The following is a 23,131-nucleotide window of genomic DNA, read 5'->3' as shown; positions in this document are numbered from 1 at the left end:
AAAAACATGTAACTGATGAAAACCAAACTATGCCCTAGAATCCTTACCCTGAAAAGGGGGGCATTATGTATCTTACAGCAAACAATTGGCTAACCACTGGCCGAGCGGACTCTCCCTGGGTGGGACTCTGGGCTGATCCATGGTATTACAAGAACGAAAATTAGCAGGTAAGAACCAATTTTCCTTTCCCTGTACGTACCCGGATCAGCCCGGACTCCTGGGATGTACCCAAGCTTCCCTAACCAGGTGGGACTGCGAGAGTCCCGCTCGGACACTAGCTCCGAATGAACTGGGATCTGGTGCCTGGACATCAAGTCAATAATGTCTCGCGAAAGTATGTGTAGATTTCCAGGTAGCCGCCCTACAAATCTCTTGCGGCGTGACCTGTTGGCATTCAGCCCACGAAGTCGATTGCGAGCGTGTTGAATGAGCCTTAAGCCCGACCGGAATCGGACGACCCTGTACAAGGTATGCCGAAATAATAGCCTCCTTCAGCCAACGTGCGATAGTGGCCTTAGAAGCTTTATGACCCCTTCTGGGTCCACTCCATAAGACGAACAGATGGCCCGAAACATGAAAACTGTTCGTAACCTCCAGGTAACGTAACAACACCCTCTTTACATCCAGCTTCTGCAAATCCCTGGCCTCTGGTGTAGAGGAGTCCAGACCTGTGAAGGAAGGAAGCTCCACTGACTGATTCAAATGAAAAGCAGAGACCATCTTCGGGAGAAAGGAGGGAACCGTTCGTAATGAAACAACTGCTTCCGAAATCCTTAAGAAAGGATCTCTGCAAGATAAAGCCTGGAGCTCTGAAACACGCCTCGCCTGTTATCTTTTCTGCTAGGAGTTAGCAATCTGTTAGCGACTGATATCTTTTGATATCTTTTCTGCTAGGAGTTGGCAGTCTGTTAGGATTTGCTCCTCCCAAGGGGAGGAGTTAGCAATCCTGTTGAGCTTTGCTCCCCCAGAGGGGAGGAGCTAGCAATCTGATAGCGACTCTGCTAGGATTAGCAATCTGTTACAGGTTAGGACTGTGGAGTAGCTATCTGTTGTAGGAGCTGCTAGGATTAGCAATCTGTTGGCAAACTGTTATGGAGATGCTCCCCAGAGGGGAGAGGTCAGCAACCATATAAGATCTGTTCTTCCAGAGGAGAGGAGTTAGTATCTGTTATGGATCTCCTCACAGAGTGGCAACCTGATATACGAGAGTTCCCCTGAAGAGAGATGTTGGCCACCTGTATGGGTTCCTGCTAAGAAGCAGCAATTGGTTATGATACAGTTTCCTGAGGAAGGAGATGTTAGCAACAGTAGAGGATAGACTGCAAGGTAGCAGTTTGTTGTACTTAGCTCTTGATGTGTGAGAGATGAGCACTCTAATGTAGAATGGTGAATCCTTGGGCCGATGGCAGCGCCCTCAGGAGGATATCATGAGAGGGACCACCGGCTAGGCTGGAGTATGGAGACCGACACAGATAGTTCTTTATTAGACAGGTGGTAGAACCACCAGAGGTGGCAGTAATGAGCTGATGTGCCCGGCAGGGCTGAAGTCCCTCAGATCCTGGAACTGCTATCTCCGGGTTTGCTGAGCTGTAGAGAGAGACTCATAGATAGTGAGTAGACAGGGTATGCTGGATACATACCCAGAAGTAGATGATACACTCACATAGATTAATAAGAAGGCTCAGTAGCTGGAGAGAGTTAGGCCCTCGAGGAGCGAGTACCTGGTTCCAGGGACAGCTCTGATAGAGCAATGGTAACTCACAATTATCTATCTCTGTAATGGTTTCTAGGCAATAGAGAATAGTTAGTATATTCAGGAACAGGAGCCTCTAGGCGAGTACTGGTTCCTATATGCAAACTGAAATAAGAACTCACAATATCTGTGTATGAAATAACTTCTGAAATAGAAGAGAGTCTTTGGAGGGTTTTAGAAACATGGGCCCTCAAGGAGCCAGTACCGGTTCCTATCTGCAATCTGTAATAAAGGATACCTGACTGTCATGTATTTCTCTGGCTTATAATTATTCCTGATAGCCTGAAAGTAGGGCTGGGTGTTCCCTAGTCAGAGGCAGGACAAAGTCAGGAGGTATAGATTTCAGCAGCCAATGATATGATCCGTGCACACCCCCTGAGCCAAAACCAATAGTGTAGGGACTCGTCTGTTGCTATGGGAAAGTAGCCAATCATGTAATGACACATCATCTGCCTTTGTATGAATGTACAATAAAAGGAAGAGCCTCGTGAGGGCTCAGCCCTTCTCTCTTCCTGCCTGCCATGAAAGCTGCCTCAAGTGTGTTCTATGCCTCCATATTCAACAATAACTCATGATCTCCATACCTGTGATAGCGTCTTAGACAGAAGAGAATCTTCAGAGTTCTAGGAACATGGGCCCTCGAGGAGCAAGTACCGGTTCCTATATGCAACTGGAATAGAAACTCACATGTTCACGTCTGCGATCGCTTCCAGGCAAAAGGGAGTCTTCTGAGCGTTCAGGGACGTAGGCCCTCGAGAGCGAGTACTGGATCCCGTCTTAGCAATCTGAAAACAAGAGGAGAGAGCGGGGCCCCCGAGGAGCGGGTACCCCTGGTAAGTTCAAAGAGGCAGAGCAGCGGAGAATGAAGTGGGTCGAGATGATCCCCGCAATCAATCCCTTGCTAACTCGATTCATAAGCGTAAGCAAAGACCTTTTATGTTGGAAGCGGATGACGTCACTATGGGGGGATGACCCCGAGGTTCGCCCCCTTGCTGGTACAAACTTCGGAGTGCGCGCACAGCGTGCCCTACGTCATCAGGAACATGGGCGGATCCGCAGCATCAGGCCAGCCCGGGGACTCCGGGAAGAAACGGCGAGGAGAAGCCGTGGCAGCAACTGTCCATCAGACCCGAAGGGAGTCACCACAGATGTAGAGAGGGTGGAGCGAGGGCAAGAGCAGGCATGAACGCAACTTCGCCGATGCAATAGCTACTAGAAATACAATTTTCAAAGTGAGGTCCTTCAGAGTCACACGCTTCAGGGGTTCAAAGGGAGCCATACAAAGGGTGCGGAGAACTAAATTAAGTTTCCAGGAAGGGCAGGGATTTTTAACCGGAGGGCGCAAGTGCTTAACCCCTCTCAGAAACCTAGCCACCCCCCTGCACCTTACCTCGAAAACAACCTAACGCCGCCACCTGAACTCACAGGGAATTAAAGGCCAAACCCTTGGACAATCCCGCCTGTAGAAATTCCACTACCTCCGGAATTGAGGCCCTGGAAGGACGAATGTTACGATCCAAACACCAGGATTGAAACACTCCCCAAACTCTAATGTAGGCTCTGGAGGTAGAGGTTTTATGGGAATGCAAGAGTGTGGCGATAACCACAGGGGAGTAACCCCTCGTTCTCAACCTCTGCCTTTCAAAAGCCATACTGCTAGACAGAAGCAATCTACCTAGCCGAAACAGATGGGGCCCTGACGCAAAAGAGTTGGGGACGGACGAAATCTCAGCGGACCGTCGATTTCTAGAGTCAGAAGATCCACAAACCACGGACGCCGTGGCCATTCCGGAGCCACTAGAATCACTGTGCCTGGATGAACTTTGATGCGGCGCAGCATTTTTCCGACCAATGGCCACAGTGGAAAGACATACAACAGAACGTCCCTTGGCCAGGGCAGGACCAGAGCATCTACTCCTTCTGCTCCCAATTCTCGTCACCGACTGAAGAATCGAGGAGCCTTGGCATTGCGGTACGTCGCCATGAGATCCATGGAGGGCATGGTCCAACGCTTGCACAGAAGACGAAAAGCCTCGTTGGAGAGTTCCCACTCCCCTGGATCCAACTGGTGCCGACTGAGAAAATCTAAATCCTGACGGAAACCACCAGACTCAAGGAAAGCACCTCTTCCACCTGCTGGAGACAGAAGAATACTGACAGACTCTAGGTGGCACCTCAAGGGTATACAACAGAGTCCACAAAATATTTCTCTGTCTCCGCCTGCTGGAGGGGAGGTAAAACCCAGGAGTCTGGGCTGATCCAGGTATGTACAGGGAATGGGAAAATACAGGGGGCATCCTTGATGATTTCTCGCTACCCTGGTGGAAAGGGTCCCCTTCCATTGCCAAAGGGAATTTGCGGGAGCAAGTGAAATTTCTCACGCTGTTATCCTAGAAAAAAGAGGGATGACAGTTCCCTTTCCCTGGAAAGGGCATATTATATAGAGGTCTTCAACATGTAATGCTAGCTCCTTTTTTTCCTCCAGGACACCTGGAAGACGGACTTGAGTCCCTTTACAGGGGTTTAGGATTCACCCTCAGTGGCTGCTTATGGAGGCAAGATGGGTTTGCTTCTTCCGGGACCTATGAGACAAGAACTCGCAGGGCCCTGCAACTGAGCTTTGTAGCTTAACCTCAAGCTCTGGGGCAAGAGTTTCCAGCCAGGGGAACCTATAGCCCCTCTTGGGCCTTTTGGGGGACTAAAAGGGGGCTTTCCTTGGATATCATCCTGGGGCTGGCCCGTAGCATTGCCCCTCAGGACAACCAGATTCTTTTCGCCTGATTGGTTCTGAACTGTTCAGATTCTGTGGTATCTGCCCTGGATCAGGCCAATAGCTCCGGCTCTCAATTACTTTTACCTAGCTTGAGGGATCCAATGATGGCTCTTGCCTTCGAGATGTCCTGCCCTAACTTTTACCTTTGAGGCAGCGGCCTCCGCAAGGCTGGGTCCTTGCTTAACTTCACAGCCGGAGCCTTCTCAGCAGTATCCCAAGCTCAATACAACACATGCTAAGTGAGTTTGAATCACTGCAGTACTACGAGTTGCACGTGCCATCTTAAGGGCTGATGGAGCTGTGATTGCCAGTCACCATCAAAGGAGGAGTGGCCTACAGCTAAATGCAACATTCTCTAAAACAAATCAGCTCTTAGGTGTGCCTTGCAGCTGGGCATATGCCAGTCTTAAAAAAAAAAAAAAAAAAAAGGTGAGCTGACTACATTCTGATTTAATTGTGTGGTTTTCCATTAGGTTAGTTGAAAGCACTTTTAAAAGGAGTGAACATGCTTGCTATTAGGATGGAGCTATTTGAATTACATTGATCTCATACATACTACTTATTTTAACTAGTTAAGACTCAGCTGCTAAATAAAGACAATGTGAAACAGAAGAAGTACACACAAATGCAGCCAGAAAGAGGAGAGAGAGTGAGAAGGAGCATAATTGCAGCATCATTCCTTTTTTTTTTTTTTTAACAAGGGTTGCCAGGTTCCATTATCAAGGAACTGCTCTCTAGAGGCTCCACAGACCTGCCTGAGGGCCTGGGTTATTCCCTAGAACTAGGATTATAACTTCCAGGGTTCCCCCAGGGTAGGTTCTGGGAGAAAACCTTGCTGGGAGGGGAGAAATCAAACTTTGGTGGCTGTCTGGTCCAGGAGCAACACTGCCTCTCCACCTCTTAAGGGGGAGCCTGCCAACCTGCCACCTGCTTGCTTTATAGCCAAAGCTTTAACCTTCAAGAGGAGCATGCAAGGCTGACCCTGTCTGCTTTATAGTCATAGCATCAATTGTACAAATGAAGCATGTAGGGCTAACCTGCCTGCTTCATAGCCATAGCATTAATCATTCCAAGGGGAGCATGCAGGGCTAATCTGCCTGCTTCCTAGGCACAGCATCAATAATTCAAGGGAAGCATGGAGGGCTAACCTGCCCACTTCATAGCTACAGCAATAATTACTCAAGGGGGAGCAATGCAGGGGAAGCCTTGCCTACTTCTAGCCATAGCTGCAAAGGTAACCACCTTAAAGGTCACATTACTCCTGACTAGCAAACAAGTGCTTTCACCAAAGCATGCTCCATCAGCCTTAGAAGAGGTTGTAGTCAAGGGAGCTTGCCTGTAGTTTTGCTGGAGACAGAGGACTACTGGCTTTGATAAAACGAGAAAAATAGTTAGAAGAAAATGAAAGGAGCAGTTACAAAGTTAACAAATGTGCAGAGGTGTGGTCATTGTTAAAAAAATACATCCTAGAAGCACAGTCCAGATGTATTCCACACATTAAGAAAGGTGGAAGGAAGGCAAACGATTACCGGCATGGTTAAAAGGTGATGGTGAAAGAAGCTTTTTAAAGCCAAAAGATCTTCATTCAAAAATTTGGAAGAAGGATCCAACAGAAGAAAATAGGATAATGCATAAGAGTTGGCAAGTTAAATGTGAGACATTGATAGGAACAGGCTAAGAGAGAATTTGAAAAGAAGTTGGCCGTAGAGGCAAAACTCACAGTAAATAATTAATAAAGCAAATTAAAAAATATATCCGAAGCAGAAAGCCTGTGAGGGAGTCGTTGGACCATTAGATGATTGAGGGATTAAAAGGGGCACTTAGAGAAAATAAGGCCATCGCGGAAAGATTAAATGAGTTCTTTGCTTCGGTGTTTACTGAAGAGGATGTTGGGGAGATACCCGTACCGGAGAAGGTTTCATCGGTAATGATTCAGATGGACTGAAGCAAGTCACAGTGAACCGAGAAGATGTGGTAGGCCTGTTTGACAAACTGACGAGTAGTAAGTCACCTGGACTGTATGGTATACACCCCAGAGTTCTGAAGGAACTGAAAAATGAAATTTCAGACCTATTAGTAAAATTTGTAACCTATCATTAAAATCATCCATTGTACCTGAAGACTGGAGGATAGCTAATGTAAACCCCAATATTTAAAAAGGGCTCCAGGGGCGATCCGGGAAACAAGACCGGTTAGCCTGATTTCAGTGCCAGGAAAAATAGTGGAAAGTATTCTAAACATCAAAATCACAGAACATATAGAAAGACGTGGTTTAATGGAACAAAGTCAGCTTGGCTTTACCCAAGGCAAGTCTTGCCTCACAAATCTGCTTCACTTTTTTGAAGGAGTCAATAAACATGTGGATAAAGGTGAACCGGTAGATGTAGTGTACTTGGATTTTCAGAAGGCGTTTGACAAAGTTCCTCATGAGAGGCTTCTAGGAAAAGTAAAGTGTCATGGGATAGGTAGCAATATACTTTTGTGGATTACAAACTGGCTAAAAGACAAGAAACAGAGAGTAGGATTAAATGGACAATTTTTCAGTGGGAGTGGGCAGTGGAATGCCTCAGGGATCTGTATTGGGATCTGTACTTTTCAATATATTTATAAATGATCTGGAAAGAAATACAACGAGTGAGATAATCAAATTTGGAGATGATACAAAATTATTCAGAGTAGTTAAATCACAAGCAGATTGTGATAAATTGCAGGAAGACCTTGTGAGACTGGAAAATTGGGCATCAAAATGGCAGATGAAATTTAATGTGGATAAGTGCAAGGTGATGCATATAGGGAAAATTAACCCTTGCTATAGTTACACAATGTTAGGTTCCATATTAAGAGCTACCACTCAAGAAAGAGATCTAGGCGTCATAGTGGATAACACATTGAAATCGTCGGTTCAGTGTGCTGTGGCAGTCAAAAAAGCAAACAGAATTTTGGGAATTATTAGAAAGGGAATGGTGAATAAAACAGAAAATGTCATAATGCCTCTGTATCGCTCCATGGTGAGACCGCACCTTGAATACTGTGTACAATTCTGGTCGCCGCATCTCAAAAAAGATATAATTGAGATGGAGAAGGTACAGAGAAGGGCTACCAAAATGATAAAGGGAATGGAACAGCACCCCTATGAGGAAAGACTAAAGAGGTTAGGACTTTTCAGCTTGGAGAAGAGATGGCTGAGGGGGGATATGATAGAGGTGTTTAAAATCATGAGAGGTCTAGAATGGGTAAATGTGAATCGGTTATTTACTCTTTCGGATAATAGAAGGACTAGGGGGCAGTCCATGAAGTTAGCATGTGGCACATTTAAAAAAAAACTAATGCGGAGAAAGTTATTTTTCAACAACACACAATTAAACTCTGGAATTTGATGCCAGAGGAATGTGGTTAGTGCCATTAGTATAGCTGTGTTTAAAAAAGGATTGGATAAGTTCTTAGAGGAGAAGTCATTACCCTGCTATTAATTAAGGTTGACTAAGAAAATAGCCACTGCTATAACTAGCAACAGTAATATGGGATAGACTTAGGGCCAGATTTTTAAACCTACGCCTGATTTTAAAACATGTGCGCGTAGCCGCGCGCATGTTATAAAATCCAGGGTCCAGCGCGCGCAAGGGGGGTGCACATTTGTGCACCTTGCGCGCGCCGAGCCCAAGGGGAGCCCCGATGGCTTTCCCTGTTCCCTCCGCCTCCCCAACTTCCCCTCCCTAACCCGCCCCCCACCCCTATCTAAACCCCCCGACCTTATTGACGAAGTTGCGCCTGCCTCTGGGCAGGCATAGGTTGCGCGCACTGGCACAACTACCGTGCTGGAGGCCTCGGTCCCACCCCCGCCCCGCCCATTCCCCACCCATTTTTTCAAGCCCCGGGACATACGCGCGTCCCGGGGCTTGTGTGCGTCGCTGGGCCTATGCAAAATAGGCTCGGCGCACGCAGGAGCGGGTTTTCGGATTCGCGTGCCTAATATAACGCGTGTAACCCTTTGAAAATCCACCCCTTAGTTTTTTAGTACTTGCCAGGGTCTTATGGCCTGGATTTCCCACTGTTGGAAACAGGATGCTGGGCTTGATGGACCCTTGGTTTGATGCAGTATGGCATGTTCTTATGTTCTCATGTTCCTTTATATCCAAATGAGGTCATGAAAAAGGTGTGTGCCCTGTCTGCATTTACTTTGGAGGAGGGAAATCCCATTTGTAATAACTGGTCTAGCAGGATGAAAGCAAGAAAGATTGTTAAACAGTAAGGGTTTCCTGAAAGTCTTTTTGACATCTAATTCCCTAAAACATAACTATGGGGGAGTAGGTATTTTGATTTCAAAAAATATATGTGCGGATTTTCAAGTACTAAGCAAGGATGACTATGGGAGACATATTCTGATTAAAATGGTTACTCCTTCAGAAACGTTTACACTTCTAAATGAGTATGGCCCTAATACTGATCAAAATTCCTTTTTTCAAACTATCTCTGATATGCTTTTAACCCCTTTCAGGGCGAGAAAACACAATACAATAGGCTCACTGACAAATATATTTTGTGTGGACCGGAAAGGGGTTAATAAAGCATAAGGTCAGGTGATAATTGGAGGAGATTTTAATATTACTTTAAATCCCTATCTTGATAATTCAAGAGGTCATGGTCGGCGGCAAAAAAAAAAATGTCACTGGCCTGAAGTTGCTGATTACCAGAATGGGGGTGTTGGATGCATGGAGATTTCTATATGCATTGGAGAGGGATTATACATTTTTTTTCTCATCCTCACAATTCCTACTTGAGAAATAATATTTTTTTGATAGATAAGACATTAACCTCTAGACTGCATACAACTGACATGAGATCTATCACAAGGTCAGATCATGCCTCAATTATATATGATACTGCTCTGCAACAACATGATACTGGGAGAAGATTTTGGAGGATGAATGATGCTTTATTTGATGATAAAGAATTGTATAAGAAATTAGAGACAGTTATTCAAGAATATATCTGCCACCAATGATAACGGGGAAGTTTCTTTTGTAGTAGTTTGGGATTGCCTCAAAGCGGTGGTCCGGGGACATTTAATATCTTGATCCAGCTATAAAAAGAAAGAGAATACAAAAAATAGGTTACAATTGGAGGAAACGGGACTTATAACATTTGCATAAGACTCAGACCACAAAATCTTAAAAAATTGGAAATACAACAGGCTGAAATCTCTATGCAATTAAATATATCTAAACAAAAATATTTTGAATATGGGAAAAAGGTTGGAGAAATTATTAGCAAGGACTCTCAGGCACAGATTTCTCAGGGACAAATATTTAAAATTAAAGATAAAGCTGGATATTTATTTATGATATTGCCCAGCTAAGGCATAGATTCAAGCAATTTTATGAAGAGTTGTATAGTGCTGATACCTCTATACTGAATTTGGAAGTGGACAATTATCTTGCGGATTTCCCATTCCCCTGCTTAACTAACACTCAACAGAGGCTCCTAAATAAAGAAATTACAGGAGGTCTCCCAAGCAATAAAAGAGTTGAAAATAGGGAAGGCCCCTGTTATTGATGGGTATCAAACTTTTGCTATCTTATTGATTTCCTTGCTTACGTGTACATATAATTCACTATTGGGAGATAAAAATTTGGCCTCCAATTACAATGTTGCAGGGATGACAAGAAGGATACCATTTTATGTGACTCTTACTGTCTGATATCTTTAATTAATACAGACCTTAAACGTTTGGCAAAAATCTTGGCCATCCGTCTTGAGTTTCTGTTGCCATACCTGGTGCACAATGATCATTCTAGGTTTATACCAGGTAGGATGGGGGCAGATAACATTCAAAGGGTGCTGGACTTGATATGGTGGGCCAGATGTCAGACACTACCTTCTTTGTTGGTGGCAGTGGATGCAGAAACGGCATTCAATAGAGAGTGTTAGGACTTTTTATTTAGAGTTATTGATAAAATAAATGATATAAACAATTTAAAGGACAATCAGAAAATAGCTACAATCAATAGAAAGAATATAACAAACAAATAAGATCTCACCATAAATGATGTTGTTCTTTTAGCATGTTCATCAATTGTAAAATCAAATAGAAAAATTCTCATCACGAAGGTGATATATTGCCACCTTGATAACAAAGAATCTCAGGTCTGAAACATTATGGTGCATTTGTAACCAATAGACATCCACAGGAGCTTTCAATACGGAATGACAGATACAACTACAATGCTCAAAAATTCTAGTTTTTAACATATGAGTAGACTTCCCATTATAAAGTAAAAGGCAGGACAGATGACATAATAACTCCTGTGGAATGACAGTCAGAGGCTGTAGTATACATTTCTTGTTTTTGGATGTACGAATATGGAAAGTAAACAAGAGAAAAAGCAGGCATGACACTGACCACAAGGAGACAGTCTAACAGGACTCAATTCAGAGGACGCTAAAAGGTCCCTCAAGTTTCTACCCTGATGAAACACAAATCTAGGTAAGTCATTGTAATGGGACTGATATGGTCTGGCCAACTTCAGATCAAGTGAATGAATCTGTCGTATAACAAGATTTATGATCCAAACAAAAATACCTCCCAGCCTATTCTCAGCTGTGGGGGGAACCTGGTTGTTAAATATCTTCATCGAGCAACTGTTAATTTCACTTCTCTTAGTGGAGAAAGAAATTTATGCAACACTTCATATTTATATTTATTAGCGTTAAATTCTACATGGCTATAGCAACGTTGCTCTATTCATCCACTCTCCTCTCAGCCCCCGGGGCTCATCCCTAATATCTTTCATTAACAGGACATGTAACCCTGATGACAAGCATTCTTACATCTCATCATTATTCTTATTGACACATAATTTGTCCAATCACAGCCCTAATTATGGGTCTGCTACCAATCATTTAACCAAGTCTGAATATTTAAATGATGCCCATTTTCATAGATATTAGGTGTCATCAATTTTTATCATGCTAGGTGTCAGTTGCAAGGTCTATTATATTCTGGTATATTTGTAGACCCTTGATGGGGTGAGAGCTGACCTCCATCCACAGGGAGGAGGCCTGTGGGGACTCACCACGACAGGCGTGGCCTAGCTGAGACTGACACAACAGTAATAGATTTTATTATACTGAAATATAGAGAATCCCTCCAAGTGGGATAGATAGACACCAGTCCATAGATATGGATGGCTCGTAGATGATATTCCCAGTAGTGGTCCGCGGAGCGCGGTATGCCGGGGAATCCCTCCTTTGCTGGAATCTCCTGAAGGATCCGGTAGTAGCCCGCAGCGCAGGATACGCCGAGGATCACAGGAGAAATGTTGAGAGTAGAGCAGATGGTACTCACTCTGAAGTGTGCAAGGAAGGTTGCTGAGGCGATCGCAGTAGTGGCCCGAGGCACGGGTACACCGGAGGTTCCGTCAGCAGAAGGTTGTGAAGTCACAAGGCTGAACCAGACAAGCCTGAAGTAGGAGTAGAGAGATTCCAGGCGAGAGGCCCTCTGGGGAGCGGATAGCCAGAACGTGACAAGGTCCCCGAGGAGTGGGTACCTAAAGCAGTCAAGTCTCTGGTCAGGAATGAGTTCAGCGTAGCGAAGCAAACGTCTCCGAAGAAGTGGAATTCAGCAGGAAGGAAGTCCTTGCTAACATGTAGGTAGCTTGAACCAGCTGGTTCAAATACACGCAGGCAGATGACGTCATGTGGAGGGGACGCTCCCGAGGTTCCCGCCATGACGTGTTTAAGATGGGGCCTGGCGAGCGCGTGCCTTAGGTAATACCCGATTCAATATGGCAGACAGGATTGCCCACGCTGTCCCAGGAACGCTGAGGAGAGTGGCATGGAGAGGCAGAGGTCGCCAACTGTCTGAGAATTACTGATGCAGGCAAAAAGGAGGTGAGCAACAGAGGTCGCAGCCGGCTACGACTGACGGACGCAACAGTACCCCCCCCCTTCTTAGGGCGCCTCCGAGGGGTTTCGGCTTCCTAGGATGAGTTAGATTAAATTGATGTAATAAATCTTTGTCAAAGATATTTTTAGCAGGCTCCCAGGTATTTTCTTCTGGCCCATATCCTTCCCAGGATATGAGGTACTCCCAGTGCTTCCCACGTTTGCGAATAACAAGAATGTCCTCCACTTGGCATGTAATATCCTCCTCGGCATCAAGAGGTTGAGGATCCGGAATCTTGGTAGAAAACTCGGAGAGGACAAGTGGCTTCAAGAGAGATATGTGGAAAGCATTATGTATCTTCATGGAAGAAGGTAAGTGTAGGATGTAAGTTACTGGTCCCAGACGACGTGATATGGAGAAGGGCCCGATATAGCGTGGGGTGAATCGTACAGATGGCAGTTAGAGATGGAGGAACTTGGTGCTGAGCCAGACTTTGTCTCCTGGTTGGAACTGTGGTGGTGCTCTGTGGTGAGCGTCATAACATTTCTTGGCCCGTTGACCCGCTTTTTGAAGGAGGCCCTTGGTCTGATTCCAGAGTCGATAGAGTTCTTCAGCCGAAGCCTGGGCTGCAGGTGATGGCACCGACAGAGGTATTGGTAAAGGAGGTAATGGCTGACGACCATACACAATTTGAAAAGGTGTAGACCCAGTAGCAGCTGAGGGATGTGAGTTCAAGGCAAAATCTGCCCAAGGAAGTAGTTCTGCCCAGTCGCTTTGTCGAGAGTTGACGTAGGAGCGAAGGAACTGCTTAAGTGTGTGATTGGTTCTCTCAGATTGACCATTGGACTATGGATGGTATGCTGACATTAGGTCTAAAGAAATGTCGAATTTTTTACAGAGGGCTCGCCAGAACTTAGCCATGCACTGCATTCCCCTATCCGATAGGATATGCTTTGGCATGCCATGCAGGCATACTATGTGTTATATAAATAGCTTGGCTAATTCTGGGGCAGATGGCAACCCTGGCAAGGCCACAAAGTGCGCCATTTTTGAGAAGCGATCAACTGTGACCCATATGGTGTTGTTCCCGCTTGAGATGGGAAGATCAACAACAAAATCCGTCGCGATGTGTGTCCAAGGTTCCTCTGGAGCTGGTAAAGGCTGGAGGATGCCCCAGGGGTGACCGGCCACCAGTAATAATGCTGTAAAGTGGATAGCATACGGAATTGCCCAGGGTGACCGGCTAAGCGGGAGCCATGAGCCCATTTCAGAAGTTTCTTCCTCAGGCTCTGGGGCACCACCATCTTCCTGGCTAAACTTTCAAAAGGGAAACTTTGATAAAATGAGAAAAATTGTAAAAACTGAAAGGAGCAGCTACAAAGGTAAAAAGTGTGCAAGAGGCATGGTCATTGTTAAAAAATACCATCCTAGAAGCACAGTCCAGATGTATTCCACACATTAAAAAAGGTGGAAAGAAGGCAAAACAATTACCGGCATGGTTAAAAGGGGAGGTGAAAGAAGCTATTTTAGCCAAAAGATCTTCATTCAAAAATTGGAAGAAGGATCCAACAGAAGAAAATAGGATAATGCATAAGCGTTGGCAAGTTAAATGTAAGACATTGATAAGACAGGCTAAGAGAGAATTTGAAAAGAAGTTGGATATATAAAAAATATATCTGAAGCAGAAAGCCTGTGAGGGAGTCATTTGGACCGTTAGATGATCGAGGGGTTAAAGGGGCACTTAGAGAAGATAAGGCCATCGCGGAAAGATTAAATGATTTCTTTGCTTCGGTGTTTACTGAAGAGGATGTAGGGAAAGTACCTATACTGGAGAAGGTTTTCATGGGTAATGATTCAGATGGACTGAACCAAATCACGGTGAACCTAGAAGATGTGGTAGATCTGATTGACAAACTGAAGAGTAGTAAATCAACTGGACCGGATGGTATACACCTCAGAGTTCTGAAGGAACTAAAAAATGAAATTTCAGACCTATTAGTAAAAATTTGTAACCTATCATTAAAATCATCCATTGTACCTGAAGACTGGAGAGTGGCTAATGTAACCCCAATATTTAAAAACGGCTCCAGGGGCAATCTGGGAAACTACAGACCAGGTAGCCTGACTTCAGTGCCAGGAAAAATAGTGGAAAGTGTTCTAAAGATCAAAATCACAGAACATATAGAAAGACATGGTTTAATGGAACAAAGTCAGCATGGCTTTACCCAGGGCAAGTCTTGCCTCACAAATCTGCTTCACTTTTTTGAAGGAGTCAATAAACATGTGGATAAAGGTGAACCGGTAGATGTAGTGTGTTTGGATTTTCAGAAGGCGTTTGACAAAGTTCCTCATGAAAGGCTTTTGGAAAAGTAAAAAGTCATGGGATAAGTGGCGATATCCTTTTGTGGATTACAAACTGGCTAAAAAACAGGTAACAGAGAGTCGGATTAAAAGAACAATTTTCTCAGTGGAAGGGAGTGGGCAGTGGAGTGCCTCAGAGATTTATATTGGGACCTGTACTTTTCAATATATTTAAAAATGATCTGGAAAGAAATACGATGAGTGAGGTAAACAAATTTGCAGATTATACAAAATCATTCAGAGTAGTTAAATCACAAGCAGATTGTGATAAATTTCAGGAAGACCTTGTGAGACTGGAAAATTGGGCATCCAAATGGCAGATGAAATTTAATGTGGTTAAGTGCAAAGTGATGCATATAGTTACACAATGTTAGGTTCTATATTAGGAGCTACCACCCAAGAAAGAGATCTAGGCGTCATAGTGGATAACACATTGAAATTGTTGGTTCAGTGTGCTGCGGCATTCAAAAATGCAAACAGAATGTTGGGAATTATTAGAAAGGGAATGGTGAATAAAACGGAAAATGTCATAATGCCTCTGTATCACTCCATGGTGAGATCACACCTTGAATACTGTGTACAATTCTGGTCGCCGCATCTCAAAAAAGATATAGTTGTGATGGAGAAGGTACAGAGAAGGGCGACCCAAATGATAAAGGGGATGGAACAGCTCCCCTTTGAGGAAAGAGTAAAGAGGTTAGAACATTTCAGCTTGGAGAAGAGATGACTGAGGGGAGATATGATAGAGGTGTTTAATATCATGAGAGGTCTAGAACGGGTAAATGTGAATCGGTTATTTACTCTTTTAGATAATAGAAGGACTAGGGGGCACTCCATGAAGTTAGCGTGTGGCACATTTAATACTAATCGGAGAAAAATTCACTCAATGCACAATTAAACTCTGGAATTTGTTGCCAGGGCATGTGTTTAGTGAAGTTAGTGTAGCTTGGTTTAAAAAAGGATTGGTTAAGTTCTTGGAGAAGAAGTCCATTATCTACTATTAATTAAGTTAACTTAGAAAATAGCCACTGCTATTACTAGCAACAGTAACATGACATAGACTGATTTTTTGGGAACTTGCCAGGTTCTTATGGCCTGGATTGGCCACTGTTGGAAACAGGATGCTGGGCTTGATGGACCCTTAGTCTGACCCAGTATGGCATGTTCTTATATTCTTATTCCTCAAGCTTCCTCATGTTTTCCATACCTTCCTGGTTATTACCCTGCTGCAGATTTTGATATCATCAGTAAAAAGAAAAATCCATCTGCAATATTGGTCACAAAAATGTTGAAACGAACCGATTCAAGGACCAGTCTCTGTGGCACACCGCTGCTAACGCCCGGTGAGTATGATCTGTGCTGACTGCATGTATTTAGTAACACTGACTAGCTTCCTCACTTGTTCTCACCCACTCAGCCCTGAGGGCTTCTTGGTGGTATAGGTGCAAGGGATAGTGCAAGGTTGTGGAAGCTGGCCACCTAGAAATCCCAAATGTTGGTTGGTGCTGCAGGCAGATGGTCTGCCACAGTAGCAGGGGCATCTGCTCTCCTCCTCTGTGCTTTTCTGCATGTGGAAGAGTCAACTTTTGGTCACTGGCAGAGGTTCCTGCTGAACCTCCCCTCCTCCCCCTCAGAAACAAATGCAAGTAGGTCTTTAAGATCATGAGAGGTCTTGAACGAGTAGATGTGAATCGATTAAACTTTTGTTGAGGGTTCGGAGTTGGGGAAGGGTAGTGGATACCACCTCCAGGTTGTCACAAGATGGCAAAGCAGACTTGTTGCAACCGTCTCTTTCCGACTGCTTCACTCCGCCTACCTCTCTTTGTTTGCCCTCCTCATGCTGCGGATGGACGCCTGGCTGCTGCGGCATCTGCTTGCCGTCCTCTCCGGCGTCCCAAACCGGTTTGGGCGCTGCCTCCCGCCATGCTCTGCTTGTACCATAGGGCGCGCGCGCTGCACAGCCCTTCTTATTTCCTACTTGGCGCAAACCTCTGGGGCATTCCCCCGTGATGACATCACGATGCCCGGATATTTAAAGCCTACAATGTTTCCCAGCTTTTGAGTTAGCAAGGGTTATCCTATGGGAATCCTACAGATGGAATTCGCTCTCCGTACCCAGTTACTCTGCCTCTCCAATCACTATTGGACTCTCTAACGCTAACGGGCTACCCGCTCCTCGGGGGCTTCACTTGCTTTTCAGGTCGCTTTCAGGAAACCGGTACTCGCTCCTCAAGGGCCCATGTTCCCTGACTCGCTGCCTACTCCTACCTTCTCTTCTGCCTGGAAGGATTTGCTAACCTTCAACATCAGTGAGTACTACCATCTTCACCTCAGAGCTGTTCCCTGGAACCAGGCACTCGCTTCTCGAGGGCCTGCCTCCGTTCCAGCCCCAATGCCATCTCCGTGGAACCGCTGCGTGAGTACATCATCTGCAAGCCTCCCAGCTCTCAGGGTTCAGATACTCGCTCCTCGAGGGTCTGCTCTCCCTACCCTGGGGATCTCCATACTGGGGTCTTGTATATTCTCCACTGTACTCATTCTCTCAGTTCTTTCCACTACAGCACTGCTACTGGAGAAGTCGCTGTTCCAGCACCTGAGGGATGCCAGCCCTGCCGGGCTATTCCAGCTGCTCACTACTGCCACCTCTGGTGGCTTCCTTACACAGTCTAATAAAAGATCAAACTCTGTGTTTGTGTGTCCTGAGCTAAGCCTGACCTATGGCCCCTCACGGGACTTCCCCCCGTGGGCGTGGTCAGCTGCCACAGTGTCCAAGGGTCCACCCAAACCTCACAGTTTACAACAAGACTAAAGTTAGGTTGGGCAGACCGGTAAGGCTGGAGCAAGGGGTGATGTGCAGACAGGGCTGGAGCTCAGAAACGGAGTTCAGGCTGGAGTGGAGTTGTGTGGAGGTACGAGTGAACTGGAATACAGGAACAGCGTGGAGGTAAGAGTGAAATGGAACAAAATGAACAGACTTGAGCTGAGTTGAGGTAAGAGTGAACTAGAACACTGGCATAGGCTGAAGTTGGGTGGAGGTAAAAGTGAACTGGAACACAGGAACAGATTGGAGATGAGTGGAGGCAAGAGTGAACTGGAACACTGGAGGCCCGTGGGAGAAAGGGTGAACTCAGGAACTCAAGGACAGACTGGAACACAGAACTCAGCCGGGACAGGACAAGGACAACACAGACCATGAAACATAAAGCCCGAAGGCAGTGTAGGCAAGAAGTCCCTGAGGAGAAAGGCAGACAGAGGCCTAGTATCAAAAAAGAGACCTAGGGAGGCCTCAGGGCTAGGCCAGAGGCCACGGAACAGAGAGAGGCCTAGAATCCGGAAGAGACCTAGGGAGGACTCAGGGTAGACCAGACAGAGCAAAAGGCCAGGAAGCCATAAAGCAGACCAGGAACGGAGGGCCAGAGGCCTCAAGACAAAACAAGGCAAATTAGAAATCAGAAGGACCTGAGAACAAAGAAAGGCTGCAAGGTAGTAGTGACTAGAACAAGGAGCGGAACAGTAACATAGAAATGACGGCAGAAAATTCCATCCAGTCTACATAGCAAGCTTATGGTAGCATCTGCCGTGCTATACAGGTCACCTCCATACTTAGTTTCCCAGACTGTCAAAGTCAGGGCCCTTGTTGATTGCTATCTGAGTCAAATTCCCCATTACCTCTTGCTGTTGAAGCAGAGAGCAATGTTGGAGTTGCAATGAAAGTATAAGGCTTTTTAGTTAAGGGTAGTAACAGCTGCACCAGCAAGTTACTCTCATGCTTATTTGTTCTCCCAGACCGTTAACTTCAGTGTCCTTGTTGGTTGCTGTCTGAATCTAATTCCCTTTTTCCTCTTTTCTCCCTACTGTTAAAGTTGCACCTACAATATGAAAGCTTATTGGTTAATGGTAGTAACCGCCACACCAAAGTTACCCCCATACACGTTTTTCTTTATTTCTTCATTTCAATCCTCTAGCCAAAACACTGAGGCAGAGGTTAGACAGGGTTAAATAGGACTGAGGTCTGGGCCAGCCAGGGGCGTGATCTCATGGAGGTCCCTGGTGGTACAGAGGCTATATAACTGGCTGAGGCAAGAAACTAGCGACATATAGGAGTGTGCAATTCGGATCCGGGCTCACTGGAGTCCTCTGGTGGAGGGGAGGCTGCACAGCAGCTGGAAATGGAACTTGTTTCTTGGATATGTTAAGAAAAATCAACAGAGGAAATTTTCTTTTTCACAAAAATGATCCAAACATGTGTATAAGTTCAGCTGTGTGGTCTCCTAGTATGGCCAATTCAGTGGAATAATAAAGAAAAAAGAAAACTTACAAAATTCCAAAAGAAACCCCTCTAGAGTGATCTAGGGGATTTTAGGCAAATAGTCTCAGCAGACAAAAATGAAATGACTGGAACAGTGGAGCTGTAGCAACACAGTAACTACAGTAAGTCGGCACTAAAAGACTTGTACTTTTTCCAGAAAGCTAAGGAAAAATCCATCCATTCAATACCAAGCGCATTCACATGACCCCAATGTGTGTAACATGAACTTCTTCTCTTCATAGAAAATGTAGCAACTGGGCTGCTATCACTGTAGGGAATGCAGTGATCTCAGTGCATGAATAACATTTCTGTAGTATCATTTTCACTACTGCAGAACTATATTAAAAATAAAGAGGCTGATATTTAGCACTACTTAATCAAATAAGTAGGGACTTATCCAGCAAGTGTCAGCCGCTGAATATCTGGCTATGTTCAGTGGTCACCACTTATCTGGTTAAGTACGTAGTCGGATATCTTGCAGGCAGGCAAGGGGTGGGACTACTTATTCAGTTAAGTTATCTGGATATGTGCCAATATTTGACCTTATCAGGTTAAGTTAATTGGATAAGTTAGACCTGCCACAGAGCAAGCCTAACTTAGCCTGAGATAACTTATCTGGCCAAGCAGGGATTTACCCAAAAAACAAAGCGGTAGCCGATCCAGTGAGCTGTATAACAGTGACGACAATAGGAATCGGATGATGACAAGCCCTTTATTAAAATGCCCGACTCTGGCCGAGTTTCGCTCCCTTGCACAGAGCTGCCTCAGGGGCAATTCATTTTACCAGGACTTGATTTGGTCAATGAGGAAAATGTCGCATTGATTATGCCTTTAGTGCAGATGAATTCCCACTCAAACACATAGACTTTCTCTTAACAGCATAGTATTGCTACGTGATAGCAGCTTTGAAGTAAAAAACGTTCTGTACATAACAACTGCTCGCAGTGCCTGAGCCTCTCCCCGCGGGGAATTGCCCCTGAGGCAGCTCTGTGCAAGGGAGCGAAACTCAGCCAGAGTCGGGCATTTTAATAAAGGGCTTGTCATCATCCAAGCAGGGATTTATACACGGATATTCAGCAACATAGCCGTTCTGCTGCATATCCCTTGTACGTTTGCCAGATAACTATTATCCGGCTAACTTACATAGACTAAAATCTTTGAATGTTGAGGCTATTCAGGACTATTTTAAAACAAATGCGATTTCTAAATTGTAACCACAGGTGGTAACTGTGTTCCTTAACAGTAATAATACATCAAAGAATGCTGGAACTGCACCCTTCACGCATAAAACAAAAAAACTAAAAAACTTGTATACTGAGGAGGCTATTGTTTAATGCAGAAAAACTGGGCTTGAAAAATCAAACTGTGATATCACCCACTATTAAACATTATTCCTTTATGACTATAAAAGAGATCAATTTAATATGCCACAAATGATGTCATACATATTGTGACAGACTAATACATGCCATATGGAATGTTACATCTGACACTTGTTCATATGGCTCTGTAAAGTCAGGTTTTTAGGATATCCACAATGAATATGCGTGAGAGAATATGCACTGCCTCCATAACATGCAGATTTTCTCTCACACATATTCATTGTGGATATCCTGAAAACCTGACTGGCTGGAAGGTCCCCAGGACAGGGTTGGGAACCACTGGTCTAAAGAATATAAAAAGTAAGTCTGAATCAGATAGGTCTGAAGAAGGTCCTGAGTTATCATATACATCTTCATCTTTGACTAATTCTCAAGTTGCTTAAACAATCTGCAAGCAATCCATTTTTTTCCTGGACTAATACAGTAATATAGCAATAAAATTTAAAATACAAATAAAAATGAGTTCTACAACGTAAAAATAAGGAGGAGAAAGAGCAGCTGGCTTAGCAAAGTCCTATCTTATATTTGTAATTTTTTCCTGCTTTATTAATTTTAAGGTTAAAACTTAGTAGGAAGCACAGGAATTCCAGTCCAAGCTCTGTATCTCTGAAAACATATGAAGTACACAGATTATTTATTCCCTCCCATAGCTATTCTATGCTTACCAGATTTTCATCAGCCTGAGATGCTTCTTTCTCCCTGCTGTTTTCAAATACCAATACAGAGGGTTCATCCATTTCTTGTGATTGTTGCAGGTAACTTGACTCCTCTAAAACTGTCATTTCTGTACCAACAAGAAAGCGAACTGAAAAAGGATTCTTGTAGGTCTTTGGGGTGGCCATAAGACTGGATAACTAGAGCAGTGTTTTTCAACCAATGGCCCATAGGCCAGCAGAAGACCCTGGCTTGGCAGCATTTTTGCCAGTCCACAAAGTGGCAGTCATTGCAGAAGGAAGTAGACCTTCATTGCAGCCACTCTCTGCAGCTGCACAGGTATTCGCTCCCACCTGGTAGTTGGACATTCTCTACTTCCCTAAACCACTGGGTCAAAATGTCCTGGTAGTGGTTTCACTCAAGCCACATAATGCTAATGCTTCCGGGTATTGAGACAGACTGTTGGCACTCTCTAGCTCTTCACTACTGCTGACACTGGCAGGCTAAACATGAATATTGGGTTCAGCTGAGCCCCAGACTGACCTGCTCCAGCCCTATAAATAAACAAAAAAAAATGCAGGGGGTTGCTGGCTATGCAACAATAGACTGCTGAAAGCACCAGGCCCCTTAAAGGGACAGCAACAACTCCCCTCCTCCTCCAAGGGAAGTATTTTTAGCCCCTGGCTACATTATCTTCCAGAATGAGGAGTCATGATTTTTTCCATCTGCCAGAAGATACAGCCCTTTATCATAAATCTTGTAATTTAAAATATTAGAGTGTGATTGGGTTGAGGGGGAGGCACATCTACTCCCCACCCTGCACTCTAGTCCAGGCTCCTCAGCTATAGGAGAGAATTCCTCTTCAGCTCTTCATGAGTCTCCCCCAATTCTACCCCATGAGCCCAATTTACTAAGACTTTTCTCCCACTCTGTGTCTATGGGAAAAGTGCTTAGTAAATGAAGCCCCATGTCAGTTTAGGTGGTAGGCCAACCAGTCCCTGGCAACCAAAAGGTTGAGAAACACTGCACTAGTGCTGCAGAAGTGTTCATGACAAAAACATTCATATAGTACGAGGATGTATTTAAATGTTTACTGACACTTCTGGTAATATTTCCTCTCCACGTTATGGCAGGAAATAAAGGCAGTGATTGACAGTCATTTTAATTGATTGACATATGTTTACCTTTGATAAAGCGTTTTAACTGTATGTTTTTATGGTTGCTGTATTTTAGGATTTATATTGTAATTCGCTTAGCACCACTTTGTTATAAGTGAAACATAAATATGTTAAATAAATAAATGTGATCTAATTAAACTTGAATGACAACAAAATACAAATAACTTGTAACAAATTCAGTTTTCTCCAAAATCTACACTAGTTGGCAAATACATTTCTACAAATCCAAATTCAAATTTTGTAGCCTGACAGTAAAATTGCTCAAAGATCCTATATAATAGTGAAACAAGAAGGTACTTTAATTGGAATCCATAAAGGATGCTAGCTTTACCACAAACCTTCATGATTCCATATATTAGGGAGGAGGAGAAGGGAGCTTTTGAGATAACTACGCCTAACAGCAAAAATCATTATTCTTCCATTAGGTAGGTTTTATGAAACATACACCCTGGGGAATTATGCAACTGCATCATTTTATGCAGTATTGAGCATCACAGTGTGTATAATCTCGTGATTTACATAATTTGCCATCTGAGCTCTTACTTAACTATTCTTGGCAAGTGAAGGCACACAGGACCAGGTGACATTCAGTCTAGGCACCAATCAGGAGATACTGGATCTCTGGTACATGTAACATTTTATAGTTGTGAACTCATGTTTACAGAAGATGCAAGAGGGGGAAAAATTGGTGCATGAGGAGCCTGACAGAGTCTGGTCAGAGGATGAGCGCATAGTGGTGCATGAGAGAGCAAGAGAAGGGAGAACAAGGGACCAGAAGTGGCACATGTGGCGTGGTGCATGCAGCAGCCCCCAGAGGAAGAAGAGAGTGGGCACAG

At 44.4% G+C, this 23,131-nt stretch overlaps 1 protein-coding gene across 4 annotated transcripts in view; it reads right to left on the bottom strand.

The window, feature by feature from the left end:
* Positions 1–23,131, bottom strand: part of RAD21L1 (RAD21 cohesin complex component like 1) — a 775,557-nt gene that overhangs the window by 82,518 nt on the left and 669,908 nt on the right. For 2 of the 4 annotated variants that reach the window (XM_029611932.1, XM_029611931.1), the window contains exon 11: positions 21,129–21,247. The exons of 1 other annotated variant lie outside the window; for it this stretch is intronic. In XM_029611932.1, the coding sequence (XP_029467792.1) occupies positions 21,129–21,247 (119 nt within the window). Of the gene's footprint in view, positions 1–9,448; positions 9,607–21,128; positions 21,248–23,131 lie in introns of those variants that run through there. One more of the 4 variants, XM_029611934.1, reaches the window with a different exon arrangement.

The sequence above is a fragment of the Rhinatrema bivittatum genome, chromosome 8, assembly GCF_901001135.1.
Source record: "Rhinatrema bivittatum chromosome 8, aRhiBiv1.1, whole genome shotgun sequence".
Taxonomy (NCBI): Eukaryota; Metazoa; Chordata; class Amphibia; order Gymnophiona; family Rhinatrematidae; genus Rhinatrema; species Rhinatrema bivittatum.
This window is presented reverse-complemented; position numbering and strand designations above follow the sequence as displayed.